Source organism: Vanacampus margaritifer, chromosome 4 (assembly GCF_051991255.1).
Source record: "Vanacampus margaritifer isolate UIUO_Vmar chromosome 4, RoL_Vmar_1.0, whole genome shotgun sequence".
NCBI classification, from domain to species: Eukaryota; Metazoa; Chordata; class Actinopteri; order Syngnathiformes; family Syngnathidae; genus Vanacampus; species Vanacampus margaritifer.
The window spans coordinates 11,717,012-11,733,502 of record NC_135435.1 but is presented as its reverse complement, the minus strand read 5'-3'; the positions used below and the strand labels follow the sequence as shown (position 1 = coordinate 11,733,502).

Here is a 16,491-nt window from a genome sequence, read left to right as displayed (position 1 = left end):
ACAACCACAAGTGTGCTGGAAAGAAATGGAGTTGTGGGACTTTAATAAACTGTGAAGACCCTTTGGATCAGTGTCACCACTTATAACTAATAGTAAATATTATGACGTAAATGGAAATGCCCTGGAGACAGGATGGTGATTGGTGGAGAACGAGGAAGTGAGCAGTGTGCAGATATGTTTGTTTGGTTGGTTTGGAGACGGTGCTCTTCTGAAATCTTTCCACATTCCAAAAAACATGCATGTTAGCTGCATTCATTTCCATTGAAAAATTAAGAAGTCTGATGTTGTACTTTATTATTTGTAAAATAATAGTTTATTAAATGTAAACATGTTCGTAATGTATTGCTTTTTAATAAAATGATAGAGGAAAACACCACCTTATTGTGATTTATATTCATTATGCTATAACTTGACATCAATTTCGCAAGATAAATTTGACCAGTCTGGGCCGGTTTACTCCACCTTTCACAGTTAACTGAGATAGACTCCAGCATACCCGCGCCTTTCCAAAGAAAAGTAAGTAAAATCATCCCAAACTTTGGACGTGGAATGTTGAACAAAATGCTATGACTTTATAAAAGCTCAACAGAGTGGTTGGTATTCAAGTTTCGTTTTGTTGATTTCGTGACCAAAAAGTAGTTCGACTTGATTATTGGTATATTCGTGTAGTATGGGTCTTGTTTTGATCCTTACATTGAATTTAAAAGATAAAGTCGCAAGGCGTTTGTGTTGCAGCCGGATTTCTGCAATGTTGTTTGTCGGCCACAAGAGGGCCTCATAGACTGTCAGATTATTGTATTTAGTTATGTAAATCACTTTACGTCATAAAACGGTGCATCATTAAATCTGCACATTTTGTTGGAAAAATAAATATTTTAAACCATTTTGAAAATTTTGTGAGCAGAGTTAAACGTTTAAATCCACCCGACGTGGAAGCACGCCACGAAATGCACTCTGCATCCAGGGCTAATTGGGCGGCCCTGCTGGTTGTTTAGTTTGTCCTAGTGGAGTTGCCGTAGTACTTCCATTGCGGCTCTATTTCCGTGTACGTTTTTGGGAACCAAATCCGATTCACGAAAAAAATGTTTCCAAATTACTGAACGTACTGAAGCCTCGACACAGTACGCCCTGAGTTTACAGCATTCATTAAATATTCGTGTCTGGATAAACACGTCTCTGTGTATTTTGAAGCTATTAGCTAATTCTTCCGTTATTTTAGCTTAGCTTGCTAGCCTTTTAACAAAGCGACGGATTTATCAAATACACAACGCAAAGCAGAGACCAAGTGTGATTGTAAAGTCATGTGATGGTCGTCCGAAAATGTACGCAAAGAGTGTGAAAGAAGAGCACGCGGAGGAACTTTTTGAAACAAAAGAGGAGAACAAGCCACGACATCAATTGGACGCTGGTTTCAGCAAGACTCAGGATAACTCACACAGAGCAGGTAGGTTTGGTCACTTCTTTCTCACCCTTTGACCCGCAGATGTTGACTCCCTTCATCATTTATATGTGTCAACTTAACACCCGAGACTGAGGTATGTACTGGAGATACTTAACAATACTGTGTGTTTACTTTGTGTCTTTGAAGAATCACTGACAAATAGCGTTTAATGTAACATTGTGATGGGACCAGCAAGACCCCTCTACTGGCTGAACCATAGAAAACCATCAGAAACACTGCATTTATAACCTAAATGATAATATTTGGTCCGTGAAATTAAACTGCTTTATTCCCAATAGTCACTGCTCTTCTTTTGCAGTATTTCGTTTGGCTGTTCTGTTTCCAGGAGCTTGATTTATTTGTCCAATCAGATTGTCAAGTCAATCTATTCACCTAGGACCTTCAGAATCAGTTGTGCTGAACAGCCTGAACTTTCTTTGCAATCGGACTGTTTCTTACAATCAGACAACTTTGAGAGTTGACTAAGCAAGGTTTGACATTTTCAAAACGCGTGTTTGTCTTCTTGTGTCCAGCAGTCGTCAGTGAAGATGATCCTCATCCTGAGCAACACGAACCCAAGCATCCTCACATTAAAGAGGAAGAGGAGGAGGCTGATATTACCAAGTTGCCGTTCACTTGTGTCATTGTGAAGGTTGAAGGTGATGATGATAATGATGAAGAAGAAGGCGATGGGGACCGATGTGGAGAATCAAGAACAGATAACCTCTTAGCTCCAGTAACAGACAGTGACAACAAGGTGTCTGATTCTGATGATAATGAACCCTCTAAAGGTGATATGTCTTGTCAAACCGACAACAAACACTGGGAATGTTCCCTGTGTGACAAATCTTTCTCTGCCAAAAAAAATCTAAGAAGACACATGATGCTACACACGGGCGAGAAACCTTTCAGCTGTTCCGATTGTGGTAAACGATTTGCTAGTAAAGCACATTTGGATAGACATACAAGAACACACACTGGAGAGAAACCTTATTCTTGCTTAGTGTGTGGTCTTCGAGTAAGTCAAAAGATTAATTTAACAAATCACATGAAAACACACACCGAGGAGAAACCTTTTTCCTGCCCTTTTTGCAGTAAAGCTTTTGCTCGCAAGGCACATTTGAACAGACACACAAGAATACATACTGGCGAGAAAGCTTTTGCCTGCTCAGTCTGCACCGTAAGTTTCAGTGACCGTTCAAGTTTGGCAAAACACATGAGAGAACATACTGGGGAAAAACCCTTTTCCTGCACAGTTTGTAGTAAACGTTTCTCTCAGAGACGTGCTTTGACAAGACACATAAGAATGCACACAGGTGAGAAACCATTCAATTGCAATGTGTGTGATAAAAGATTCCCTCAAAAGTATCAGGTCAAGAAACACAAGTGTGTTGTTGACAAATGTAGCAGCTAATAAAGCTGCAGAACTTAAGATAAACTGTGAAACCTTGAGTGGGTGTGGTAACGTGGATAGGAATCCTGAATAAAATACATTGTCAGGGCCAGCAAGGTCTTGAAGACCAACAACACAAATATTTCACTTTATTGTCACCATTTCATAGTGTGTCTTGGCTGCCCAGCTTCCAGTAGTGTGTGTGTTTCTTTCTTTCTTTCTTTCTTTCTTTCTTTCTTTCTTTCTTTCTTTCGTCAAACCAAATTTCAGCTTCTTTCTTCCTTTTTTTTGTCAAACCAAATATCAGCTTTTTTCTTTCTTTCTTTTCCTTTTTTGGCAAATCAAATTTCAGCTTCTTTCTTTCTTTCTCTTTTTTTGTCCAATCAGATTTCAGCTTCTCTGTGTTGCCCAGACATTGTATCTGCCCATGGCCTGGTTGTACCTCTTGCTATGATAAATAATGTTGTGAACATACTGTAACTGTCCAATCGAGTTGTAAAAATGGCTGCTGCACAGTGAGTAAAAAACAAAAAAAACAGAATCAATAAACAATAACAAACTATATAATAACTATAAATACACAAGTACCTCCCTGGGTTTTCTGACAGTTAGAGTATGGCAGAACCAATCAGCTTTTTAGATTTTACATAATTATGTCAACAGTTTTGAGCTTCCTTCATAAAGACAATTTTTGTGTCTCTCTCTCTCCCTCACACACATGAAAGCTCTCACAAAGAAAATAAGGCCGCTTTTGGAAAGGTGATGGGGTTCAGTAAGGAGGTCTTGGTTGAATAAGACACATTTTTAAAAGTAAATATTCTCAGTCATTTCATAAGCCTAAAAATAAAAAGGTATCTGTGTGTGGCGCTATCCCTGGTTCCACTTGGGATCAGAAGGCACAATTTATTTGTGTATTCACCTGCGCTCCGGGATAAAAAAAAAAGTGGCAATAACGACACTTTTTTTTTTAAAGAAAAAAAGTAACTGAGAATAAAGAAGATAAATAAGAACTTTAACTAATTTACTTTATCTTGTGAAAAGATCAAGTAAATTAGTTAATGTTCTCATAATGGTGTTAACACCTTTTAGTACAGCGTCTTTATTTATTCCCTTAATATAGTACTATACTCTTTAAAAACAACAACTATATATTTTGTTTGTGTGGCAAAAACCAAACCTTTTCCCATTTTATATTATCAACAAAGGAAGACCAATATGATATTGTAGAAGGTGCTTGTCTATACAATGTCTTGCTGAAAAAGAAAAAAACTGATTAATCTTCATAATTCTGCTGTTGCTTGTCAAACATGTTTTTCCAATAAGGGTTTACGTAACATCCAATATCCATATTGAATAATCTTTCCAATAAAACCTTCTATTCCCAAAAATGCAATGTTACCTGGAGGAATGGCATCAAACAATAGAAAAGTCTTTCGGAGAGACCGGGAAGTGTGATCCAGAAATTCTGATTAAGTTGTCCATTTGGATTACATAGTAGACTTAACAGGATATCATAATCATCATCGCTGTAGAAAGATTGACGGTCAACCTATACAGTTTGTTCATTGTTCCATATGAAAAAATGTATGATCAGTAAAGTTGTGTTTGAACATGAAGTTCCAGGCTAGGACCATTTGTTTATGGACTAGGGGACAGTTTAAAACAAGAGTGGCCAAGTTCGGTCCTGGAGAGCTGCTACCCAGCCTGTTTTCCATGTTTCTCTCCACTAACACACCTGATTTATGATCAGGATCGTTATTAGACTTCTGCAAAGCTTGTTGAGCTGATCAATTAGATTCAGCTGTGGGGAAGGAGGAAAACATGGAAAACAGGCTGCTTAGTGGCTCTCAAGGACCGGACTTGGGCACCACTGTTTTAAAAGGAAGAATGTGCTGATATCACACAGAAAGGAGGGGTGGTGTGGTAGGAGAGGGGGGAGGCACAGTAGCCTTAATTTAATGTTGCATTGCTGTTAACCCACCCAGCGAAAATTGGTTGAAATTATGAGAAGTCTGAATTTGGTTGAAAAGTTAAAGTTGAAAAGTCATCATTTTCAAGATGTTGAAAAGACGTCCTTAAAAAGACGTCCTTACAGGATAGGTGTCAAACTCCGGTCCACGAGGGCCGTATTCCTGCAGGTTTTGGAAGTTTCCCCTCTTCCAACACAAGCAGATTCCATTCAGCAAGATCGTTATCGGTCTTATGCAGAGCTTGCTGATAAGCTGATTATATATCAGCTGTGTTGGAGAACGGAAACATCCTAAACAGGACTGCGGCCCTCCAGGACTGAAGTTTGACACTTATGTTTTACAGTCTAAATTTGGTTGAAAAGGGAACCAAAAAGTCTAACTTTGGTTGCCAGGACATCCCTAAATTATTCATTAATTCTAATTATTCCAATCCAATAAAATATTTAATTACAAAGGCATAACTGGATTTTCAATCAAGATTGAAACATTAAAAAAAAAGTAAATTTATTGTCAACATGACTATAAATAACAAATAAATCATTTTGTAACTTTTCCAAAAATAGGCAAAAATACTAAATAAAAACTAAAGATGAACATATTTTTTAAGAACATTATATAAACATTAAAACACTTGAAAATTGAAACTTCTTAAAATATAATTTAAGATTGTTTTTGTTTTTGGTGTAACCTCTGCACCCACAGACCATGCAGCGGTACGTTTCAGATGGTCAGCCATGGCGTTATAATTTTTTTGTTCTGTGGCCTTCCATCCACTTCTGACAGCAATTGTAAACACAAAGAAACACAAACAAAAAAAGCACGTATTCCTGAAAACTGACAGGTTTTTCGAAGATTGGCGCACGTGTGCTCGGCGTAAAAACGGGCGCATTTGAATTTTTGTGTTAATATGATGAGAGTGATAATGAGAGCACAGCAAATGTTACAATTACCCTTTAGTGCTTTATCGCGAGGGAGAGCAGTACTTGCTTGACAAGACACAAGCATGAAGTTGAACAACCAAAGTTTTTTTTTTTTTATTGGCTGATTACAAACCGGATCAACTATATAAAAAAAGTCACACAAAAAACAAAACAACGCATGCAATTGTTGGGGGGTAATTGTTAAAAATATATAAATTCATATTTTCATAAAAAATGAACAAATGACACATTCTACTATAGAGGCAGCATGACTATTATATTACCACAACACAAAACTGTTAGGGACTGGTGCGCAGTGTGTTTGTGAACGCTACGCCTCTAAAAAGTGCACCTGCCGCGCCGATCAGCGCATCGCCAATTTGGTGACAAAAAGTAGACTAATTCTAGATTACTCAAAAGGAAGTCAATTTTGAATGCAATCCATAAATTCTATCATAAACATTTGAAACAAAATGTCTCCTTGCCGCAAGAAATCGTGGAGGATGAGCGCAGGAGAGGGAAGAAGAGAGAGAAAAGAAAGAGGAAAAAAAAAACCTGAGCAGGTTGCAAACCAGTTACCTGCTGCTTACAGGGCGACTACTACTACACTATTCCTTCAGTTAGGTTCTGCAGCGCAAAGGTTTTACTTGTAGTTTACACAAGTGCCAGCCAGAACCCTTTCTGGGATTTTAAGATGGCTATGGGGGTGGGGCTGCACCTAATGACATCAAAAAGTTCCAATAGATCGTTTTTTTAGGTTGGGAGGGGCTGGTGCTTGGAAAGCAGAATGACCTAGAATTATTTATAGAGGGGCTAATGGAGGAAAACACCACTTCGGTGAGGAATCAACATTTTAACATAGCTAAAAGCTCCAAAAAGCTGTTTTTTTTCACGTTGCTGTCCCTTTAATTATGGAAAAAAAATTCATTACACATTTTCTAAAAAGAAAGATTTTTGTGGTTGTTTGGATTGTGTGGTCACCGAGCGACATCCACAAATTCAGAAGTTTCTCAGGGTGAACAATGTCACACTCTAGTACCATGTCTGGCACATCTTATTTCATTACAACAAATGTTTAAAAAAAAATAAAAATAAAAATTATATACAGATAGGCATTTCAAAGAAACTCGAGAAGATCAGTAAGATGAAAGATTGTGAGAAGCTGCAGAAGTGGATGAAAAGCATAAACAGTCACATCTACCGGGCAGCAGCTACATCCACCACTGGGCCTGAGAGAGTGGCAAAGTGGGCCTCAATTCACTGCGATTGACGGCTATAGACGTCAAAAATTCATTTGAACTATTTCTAGTAGTTTCACATTTTTTCCCACTTTTGTTAACAAGAGTATGAAAACCTAGAATTTTTTTTATTGTTGTCACACTCTTGTTAACAAAAGTGTGTGTGTGGGGGGGGGGGGGGGGTGAAACTAATAGAAATAGTTCAAATGAATTTTTGACATCAATAGCCGTCAATGGCAGTGAATGAGTTAATCATGTACAGGACATTCATGAACATGACGACCCTCTTTTCCTGCTTGCTTGCATTAGTCACACCAGACGGGCAATAAAAACAAATGGCTTTCAGCAGGTTTGGATAAAAATGTATTCCTCTTTTTTGAGTTATTGTTCAGGGTTATTATCAAGAATGTCTCACTTTGGGAATTAACTGTAATTGTTGTCATTTAAAAATGTTACATATAGAATTTAGAATTATGATTTTATCCTTTGCAGAAACTACATTTTTCTACAGACTTGAGAAGGTGATGTCAAACGAAAGTATTCTCAAGGATGTAGCTAAACTTAGCCCACACTTTCAGACTTTATCTTTGGATGCATTCCATAGTGTCATTCTCCACTTTGTCCCGAAGGACATTTTATTTCCATTTCTCGGAATGCTATGCAGGTAAATAGAACTATGCATACTTGTAACTTTGTTGACGTGTGTAACCTAAAATTTGAGACATCTTTGATTCTTTTCTTTTTTCTTATTACAGACTATACTTGGCGGCGATGCATTACAATGAAAACGGCAACCGACCACAAGCTCAGATAGACTAGGTGCACTTCCCAAAGGCATTGGAGGGAGAGTTTAGAGCAAAACCCCTGAAGATGGAGCCGACATTTCGTAAATTTAATTTAAAAAAATCTTATATAGTAAATACAAATTAGACACTTTTGACTGTTGCATCTATAATGAATAAACATTTCAGTAATATATAGCAAGAAGTAAGTGTCAAATGTCAGGTGGTACTTGGCAGAAAAACTTCGTTTTAAAAAAAAAATCTAAAGTGTTTGTTTTTATATTGTGTAAAATAGGGTATGTAGTGGATAGGATGGTGTAGGTGACAACATGGTGTTTGTGGACCCACTTCCCTACACTGAAGCAGTCCTGGAAATCAACGTTCCTGAAAATCAATTTGACCGGCCAGGCAAGGAGGAGATCATTGAAGGTTATGTGTCACTTCAGTCAAACAGTTTGAATCCCACGTAGTGACCTGTTATTGATTCGAAGGATCACACAAGTTGGGATGACGACCTTGATTCTGTATCCCAGCAAGTCCCAGCACCAGCTCATGAAAGATCAATATGCCAGGTACTTGTAAGGACGACAAGATACTTAGTGCAGTGGTTATATAACTTTTTTTTACGTAACAATTTATTTTTGTTGTTTTGCATGCTATAACATATTGCTAATACTAACCTTTTTTTTTTTGCTCTCCTCTATTCTCTCGCAATTTTGATACTAAAGTATATATAATTAAAATTGTCAATAATATCTGTCTTAAACATGTTCCCCCTGGCTCTACTCCCACAAGAAGCTGTCATTGTTAGCTCCTATTTCACTTTTTTTTGTGTAGTTGTAAATAGTTTTCTTGTATGATATTTCCTCATTTGATGTGACGGTCTAAGGATACTGTGTTGCAATGATCACATTTAGAACTTATCAGTAAACAGTTCAATGGCAATAAATGTTTGAGTGTGTATACTGAAATGACTCGTCAATTATTTAGTTACACATCGCAGTGACAAACTATTTTATGACAAGTCCAATTTGAACGGACACATGAGGATCCACACAGCAGAGAAACCATTTTCTTGCACAATTTGTGCTAAAAGTTTTAAGCTGAACGACTCTCGTCCGACACACAAGAATCCACACGGGAGAGAAACCATTTAGCTGCTCAGTGTGCGGCAAAAGATTTTCTATTAAGTGAACTTCGAATACACATGTACGAACGCACACTGGGGAGAAATCACATCACTGCTCAGTCTGCAACTCAAGTTTTAGCTGTCATTCAGGACTGGGTCCACACATGAGACGACACACTCGCAGGAACGCTTTTCTCACGTCACCGCCTCCGACATACATGATGAAAGAGACAGAACCATGAACTGAAGCCAGCCTCCGAGTCCTTTCTAGAAATGTTTCACACACGATCTATGTTGAAGTGAAGAGAAGTGCTTTATTTTGTAGGCAATAACCCTGTCAGAACTCAGAACAATAGCACTTGGTCACCATCTTGTGGCATTTATGGGTTATTACTGCAGCAGGACTCGGGCTCAAGTGGGGAAACACTGCACCCCCCAGTAGGAAAGTGAGCTGAGCACCGACCACCACCAACATTATGACCATCAGCTAGATCCAATACAAGAGCGTGATCAACAATTCTGCCTTTAAAAAGATGAGAACGGTAGACACCGTCGGAAACATAGTTTATTAATTTGGTTGTTCAATTAATAACGCTTTTGACAGTTTTGTGTTATTGATATGATCGAAACGTTGTGCATTTGTATAGACCAGGGGTGCTCAAGTTCGTTCCTCGAGAGCCCCTATCCAGCCTGTTTTCCATGTTTCTCTCCATTAACACACCTGATTCATGATCAGGATCTTTATCAGGCTTCTGCAAAGCTTGCTGATTAGCTGAGCATTAGATTCAGCTGTGCTGCAGGAGGGAAACATGGAAAACAGGCTGGATAGGGGCTCTCGAGGACCGAACTTGAGCACCCCTGGTATAGACTGACTTAATAGAGTTCAGCTATAAACTGATAACTACCCGTATAGGTGATACTTTTATATTGATTCACAAAAGCGTTAGCCTTTATGAATTTTGAAGTCAGGTAGAATATGCATATATATTGACGTAGTGCTGTGTGTTGTGAAGTGAAGCTGTCTGTTTGTTCACTTAATTTGACAGTCATGTACATTGCTGTAAAATTATACCTGTTGACTGAACATTGAGTGATGAAGAAGAGAGGAAAACAATGTCAAATTTTCTTCCAATTTAATTCAAGTTGGTTTACACATAATACATTTATGCTTCTAGAAAGCCTACTCTTCAATTATGCAGGATTGTTGGATTAAGCATGCTGCAGTACCCCGTGTCTTAAGTGGCATTAAACGCCCATACTTATATATATAAAAAAAAGAAGAACCAAAAAAAAGTCAACTTCCCTTCCCTTATATCCAGCCCAATGTCTATAAATTTTACGGCATTTGAGGTGGGTGCTGAAAGTACTGTACATCGTTCTGTACTCTGCAGCCAGCTCCAGTTCACAACAGCTGTATTTTTTTTTTATTAAACAGCTTTGTAGATCTGTGCCATTAACAGGCACAGCACCTTTCCATTTGAAATCCCGCTCTTGCAAAATTCAAGCATTTTAAAATATGGCTCCAATGCAAGTACTTGAAAACTTAGGAATAACTTACAATTAAGGACTCATAACTTTTTATTTAGGTGTTAACAAATAACGCGTCACATGCAATTGAAAACAAGTTTGAGTAACACCCTGTGCCGATATAGTGTAATAATACACAGACAATAAAACATTCAACCGACTCCAAATCTTTCTCCATAGAACATGAGAAATGCAAACTGAGCACACAACATAAAATAGAACCGTGCATTCGAACAAGACAAAAGGAAAAGAAACACAAAAGAGGGACAATAAATTCTTTAAATGATCAAATATCGACAATGCTTGTTTTGTTTTAACCCTCCTCAATGTCCTTCCAAAACTTTCGATTTCCTTTTTTTATTTTTTTATTATTATTTTTTTAAAGTCGACATTAAAATCACGGTTGATTTGAGGACGTTGTACATGCACGCACTGTACGCGTCTGTACGTCGGGCTTCGTTCAGAGGCAACGCGTTTCCGATGGAGTTGTGTTGTTGATGTTGTATACATTGTTTATATTCAAATTATCTACATGTTTGTATACTGCTTTGTTCAAACTAACTACATGGTTTATAAAGTTATTTATTTGATTAATTAAAAAAAAATGCGTTTCGTGCGTCGCTCGAAGTCACGTGGTTGCCGTAGCGGTCACGTGTTTCTGGTAAAGCTAAAAGAAGAGTCGCCAGTCACGTGACGGTGGTGGTTACGCTTTGGTTAAGGCTGTAGCGGCACAAACTGAGACGAGCACATGCTTAGCAATCATTGTGTTCCAGTCTCTACTTGTACTTCTTTATAGAAGAGTAAACATTATTAGTTATTCGTATTCTGATAAACTCGTCTCTGTAGCTGCCCTGGATAGCTTAGCTGGCTAGCTGCTAACAAAGTGCGGCGTTCGATATCAACACATCACTAAACAGATTAAGTGCGAGTGTAAAGTGTTGTGATTACCGTTTGAAAATGTGTAAAGTAGACATGCTGAGAGCTTTGCTGAATCAGAGACTAAATGCGGCTGTGGAAGAAGTGTTGGTCGTGTTTGAAAGAACGATAGCACAATACGAGGAGGAACTTTCTCGTATAAAAGAGGAGAACGAGCGACAACGTCAACTGCTTGACGCTGTTTTCAAACCTCGAGATGATCTACTGAGAACAGGTATGTTCACTTAAATTCTTTACAAACCAGGTCACGGAATTTCCTCTAAATTGATCTACAATGTTCTCCACAAGGATTTTTTTTCTCGCCCGGGGTCTAAAGGGGCATCGCAGATACATAGGCTGAGAAAATATTTCAAAATATGCAGTATGTAAAGAAAATAAAAATAAAATAAAAAAATGTTGGAGAAGTTTAGTAATCCGCGGATGTGGGAAAATAGAGAGAGTTAAAGTCGTCATAAAATACTAACGTAAAGACATGCTTTAGGGCAGTAAAAGTATTTGTATTCCATTACTTCCCATCAGGTCAAAAAGGGTGGTACATTATGGCAATGAAGATAAATCATCATGGGTGTCTGTCTTGTGTCCTGTAGAAGTCCGTGAAGAAGAGCCAGAGCCCACGCATGATAGAGATTCAGAGGAAGAGCCTATCTTCATAAAAGAGGAAGAAGAGGAGGCTGATGTCAGTGACATTCCAGTGATTTGTGTTCCTGTGCAGATTGACGACGCCAATAATGAAGTAAAAGAAGGTGATGGAGACCACTGCAGCGGATCCCAATTAAACAGTCGTTTAACCCCGGTGTCCGGTAGTGACAACACAACGTCACACTCCCCCGATACTGATGATGAAGGCACAAAAGAGGACATGACATGTCACGCTGACAACACATGCTGGAAATGTTCTCAATGTGACAAAACGTTTGTCTACAAGTCTCTTTTGAAAAAACACATGATTATCCACACTGGAGAGAAACCCTTCAACTGTTTGTATTGCGGCAAAGGATTCTCTCGAAAGGGACATTTAATAAGACACACAAGATCACACACGGGCGAGAAACCATACACCTGCTCTGTCTGTGGCACAGGTTTTACTGTTCGCTCAGCGTTGGATAACCACATGAGGACACACACCGGAGAGAAACCGTATTCCTGCCTGGTGTGTGGCGAAAACTTCTCTCAAAAGGGAAATTTATTGAGACACACAAGAACACATAATCAGGATGATGTTTTTAGCTGCCCCATCTGTTTGAAAACATTCTCCCAAAAAGGCTATTTGAAGATACATTCCAGAACGCACACCGGAGAGAAGCCGTTTCCATGCTTAGTCTGCGGCGCACGCTTTAGCGTTCGCTCAGTTATGGTCAAGCACATGACAAGAAGGCACAAGCATGACAGAGTTCAGTGTCAGTGACATTCTATGTGAAGGATTAATATTAGTATTTAAAAAAAAAAAGCATGTGTGTTTAGTTGGTTTTCATTTTTAACTGCATTTTTGAGGAATTTTTTTGTAGGCCAGATTGCTTTTTGCACACATATATCACAACACCACACATCATCTTAAACTGTAAGTCACTTTTATGTGTGTATTCAAATCTCCACAGTGTTATTAATGGTCCTGACTCCTTAATCACTGAATGCCTTTAATATTTTGAATCACATTGTGTGAGCATACATGAAATAAAACTTAAAAACAGAGAAAGAAAATCCTGAGAGGCTGTCTTTACTTGCATTAGCCTTTGCTATTCATTCATCCATCCATCCATTTTCTTAAAGGTGGGGTCTTTAGATTGGTCCGTTTGTGTTTGTAAACAACCAATTCAAAACTGACTCCTCCCATGGCTCAAACCCCACTCTTCTCTTCAACATTGCGCCTGCCTTCAGCGACACGCACCCTGCTCTTTGATTGGCTGGAGGGGTAAACATAGACTTTCCGCCCACAAACGTCCCTCACATGGCAAAACACAACAAAATGGCAAAATTTACCTTTTGCACGTGACGTCACAGCCCTCATGGGAAAGCCACCTCAGGGACACTGGACGGCAAAAGAGCCACTTGCCTGTATTGTAACCACTGAATCTCATACAGCGTAAAGTCCTCTATCTAATCGGTTATCTTATAAAATGGTCATATCATATATAACAGACAGACAAAAGAGTAAACCAAATGTTGCTTTTTATCACATACCTACTAATGAAGATAAAATATGTTGATTGATAGAAGCAATCACCAGAAAGGACTGGCAGCCCACAAAGTATTCACGGATTTGCAGCGATATTTTTTTGCGAGGTTAGTAGATAAATGTTGTAATTAGTAGATAAATGTTCATACATTTTACTAGTAAACGTACACTCTATCTGTAGCCTATCCCAGCTGGCTTCGGGCAGAAGGCGGGGTACACCCTGGACTGATTGCCAGCCAATCCAGGGCTGTTTATATTTACTTAATGAGCCATGTTTGCTCCCACCTACAATGCAAGCCGTCTGAAACAACAGTTTTTCTACAATAATGGTCCACTGTAAAAAGGAAGTTGCTGGTGGATGAAGAATGGAAGTTTGTAATGATGTATTTTTTTAGAGAGTCTTTTGGATGTCTAGTTTTGATGTTTAGTTCATTCACCTGTATCACTCGTTTGAAAAACCACGCCAGATGGGAATTTCAGGTTAAAGATGAACAGTGCCTTCGTTCAGTCAGCAATGAGTCTACTCTGCACTACCCACCAGTACTTATTGCTTCCGGTAGGTCAATGGTGTTGTATTCATTTGTGTTTGTCTAATTGTTGTTTAGTTATTTGTTGTTGTGTTTTTGATATGGTGTTGTGATTACGTTTCTGTTTTGTTGAGTCATTTGTTGTTTTATTATTTGCTGTTGTGTTTAGTTTTTGTTGTTGTTTGTCTTCCATATGCTGTCATGGTTAGCTATTTGTTGTGATAAGCAATTATCATGAAATTGAGACATTTTGGAATGATTTGCAAATCCTTATCAACCTAATACACTACAAATACAAGATAAGTATTGTTCAAATGGATTACCCCCCCCCCCCGCCAAAATATCCACTCATTTTGAATTTGATGCCTGCATAAGTTAAAAGCAAACAAAACAAAACACAACTTGCTTGGTGTTAAAGCTTTAGTTTCTCTAGTCACAATAATCATATTTTGCATTTCATAATGCACCCCACATTTCCAATGGGAGACGGGTCTGGAATAAATAAGTTAAACCATTATATGTACTTGTACCAGTGTGTCTTTGTTTCTGTTCTTTTTATTTTTTAAACACAAGTACAGTAGTACTTTTGCCCACACCTATGCTTTTTTACCCGGTAGACGGCAGAGTCGCTATACGTGATATGTGCGAGTTTCCTAAATGATAAACGAAGAAGAAATGCGGAAGTTCGGTAGTCATAAAAATTCAGCACTCAAAATCGTGTTTATTGTACTAAAATATTGCGTTCGGTATTTCATTGGTTCACATTTCTGTCAAATGACGGAGCGATTATCATCGATTATAAACATCCGGTCAGAATAAAGCTGTATTCCCTATCTGGAGATGTCGATTTAGCTTGTTAGCTGCTATCAAAGCGAGGAGTTTGTTAGCATTATATCGTTAATACAGAGCTCGAGTGTGACTATAGTGTGGTTATCGTGTGCAAAAAAAATGTGTTAAAAACGGTAGAGTACAAGGAGAAACATTCTCGAACAATTAAGAGGAAAACGAACTACAACTTGAACTACTGGACGCTGTTTTCAGGACGCACACAGCAGGTTTGTGCACTACACTTCTCAATTGTCAAGAAGCATACACAGTGTCTAGTGATGTTCCTGACATAATGATAATCTGGATTAATAATCATGATTACAATATATATCAATAAAAAATAATCCTGACTATCAATTTGGCCGCAATCGGCTGACTAACTGGTTGAAAAAAATATTGACTATAAAGCAGAGTCCGCATTTTAAATACAACCCTTATCATGGTTAAAATTTGATTGATTGTGCAGCTTTGTTTAAAAGCATATTCCAGTTCCTTGCCTCCAATATCCAGCAATATGGTACATCCATTCAAGTGTTGTCTCCTTGTGTCGAGCAGATGCCATGGAAGAAGATCTTAATCGTGAGCAGCTTGAGGAGTGGAACTCAAGAGTGGAAGAGCAGGAGCTGGCACTTGCCCATGTTAAAGAGGAAGAGGAGGAGGCTGATATCAGCAGGCTTCCAGTGATTCGTGTAATTGTGAAGAGTGAGGACGATGAGGACGAGCCTCACTCTTCGCAGCTTCATCACGGTCAAAGTGAGAAGAGAGGGTCCCACGCAGACAGTCTTGTAGCTCCATTATCAGATAGTGACGACACATTGTCACACTCTCCCGACACGGAAGAAGGTGATATAGAATGTGACACTGACAACAAACACTTGACATGTTCTCAGTGTGACAAGACTTTCCTCAACAAATCAACATTGGAAAGACACATGCGATGTCACACAGGAGAGAAACCTTTCATGTGCTCACTTTGCGGCAAAGGTTTCACACAGAAAGGAAGCCTGACGACACACACGAGAACACACACAGGAGAGAAACCACATTCCTGCTCAATTTGCAGCACCAGTTTTAATGATAGCTCAGCATTGGTACGACATATGAGAACGCACACTGGGGAGAAACCTTTTTCATGCTTATTCTGTGGGAAAAGCTTCTCTATAAAGGGGAATTTTGTCGCACACACGAGAACGCACACTGGAGAGAAGCCATATTCCTGCTCGGTCTGCAGCACGAGTTTTCGAGTTCGTTCAGGTCTGGTTCAACACATGAGAACACACACTGGGGAGAAACCTTTCACCTGCTCAGATTGTGGTCAAAGATTCTCACAAAAGGCGACTTTGAGAGAGCACATGAGATCACACAGTGGAGAAAAACCTTTTTCATGTTCAATCTGCAACACAAGTTTTAGTTACCATACGTCATTCATTCACCACATGAAAAAACACTAGGCAGAGTGTTTAGCTAAATTGTGCAATTAAACATTTTCAGGAAATGTTTCAGAGCCAAAGGATACATTTACCGTTACAGTTTATTGTTTTTGTTGTTGTATTAACCGGCTTTATAGTTGATTTATCCCAACATAACCCTTATGAAATAAAACAGTTCACTTACTGGATTTTTCATT

At 38.7% G+C, this 16,491-nt stretch overlaps 2 protein-coding genes across 3 annotated transcripts; both read left to right on the top strand.

Moving 5' to 3' along the window:
- Positions 1-992: 992 nt before the first annotated feature.
- On the top strand, positions 993-4,468 carry LOC144050802 (uncharacterized). Of its 2 annotated transcripts, none has more exons than XM_077564395.1 (2): positions 993-1,444; positions 1,978-4,468. In XM_077564395.1, exons 1-2 carry the CDS (start codon positions 1,321-1,323, stop codon positions 2,853-2,855), a joined length of 1,002 nt encoding a protein of 333 aa, XP_077420521.1. In that variant the 5' UTR covers positions 993-1,320; the 3' UTR covers positions 2,856-4,468. The 2 variants fall into 2 exon arrangements, with proteins under 2 accessions (XP_077420521.1, XP_077420520.1); XM_077564394.1 differs by having other exon boundaries at positions 995-1,444; positions 1,975-4,468.
- A 6,578-nt stretch (positions 4,469-11,046) lies between these two features.
- LOC144050309 (uncharacterized) lies at positions 11,047-16,462 on the top strand. The gene is made up of 3 exons (XM_077563443.1): positions 11,047-11,550; positions 11,924-12,739; positions 15,420-16,462. The coding sequence occupies exons 1-3, from the start codon at positions 11,358-11,360 to the stop codon at positions 16,313-16,315; spliced, it is 1,905 nt and encodes a 634-aa protein (XP_077419569.1). The 5' UTR covers positions 11,047-11,357; the 3' UTR covers positions 16,316-16,462.
- The last annotated feature ends 29 nt before the right edge of the window (positions 16,463-16,491 follow it).

Excerpts from the sequence above, each read along its gene's own strand:
- LOC144050309 (XM_077563443.1), top strand. The coding sequence starts at position 11,358 with ATGTGTAAAGTAGACATGCTGAGAGCTTTGCTGAATCAGAGACTAAAT. Across the intron at positions 11,551-11,923 it reads AGATGATCTACTGAGAACAG|AAGTCCGTGAAGAAGAGCCA; the intron begins GTATGTTCACTT and ends TGTGTCCTGTAG. Across the intron at positions 12,740-15,419 it reads TGACAGAGTTCAGTGTCAGT|ATGCCATGGAAGAAGATCTT; the intron begins GACATTCTATGT and ends TGTGTCGAGCAG.
- LOC144050802 (XM_077564394.1), top strand. The coding sequence starts at position 1,321 with ATGTACGCAAAGAGTGTGAAAGAAGAGCACGCGGAGGAACTTTTTGAA. Across the intron at positions 1,445-1,974 it reads GGATAACTCACACAGAGCAG|CAGTCGTCAGTGAAGATGAT; the intron begins GTAGGTTTGGTC and ends TCTTGTGTCCAG.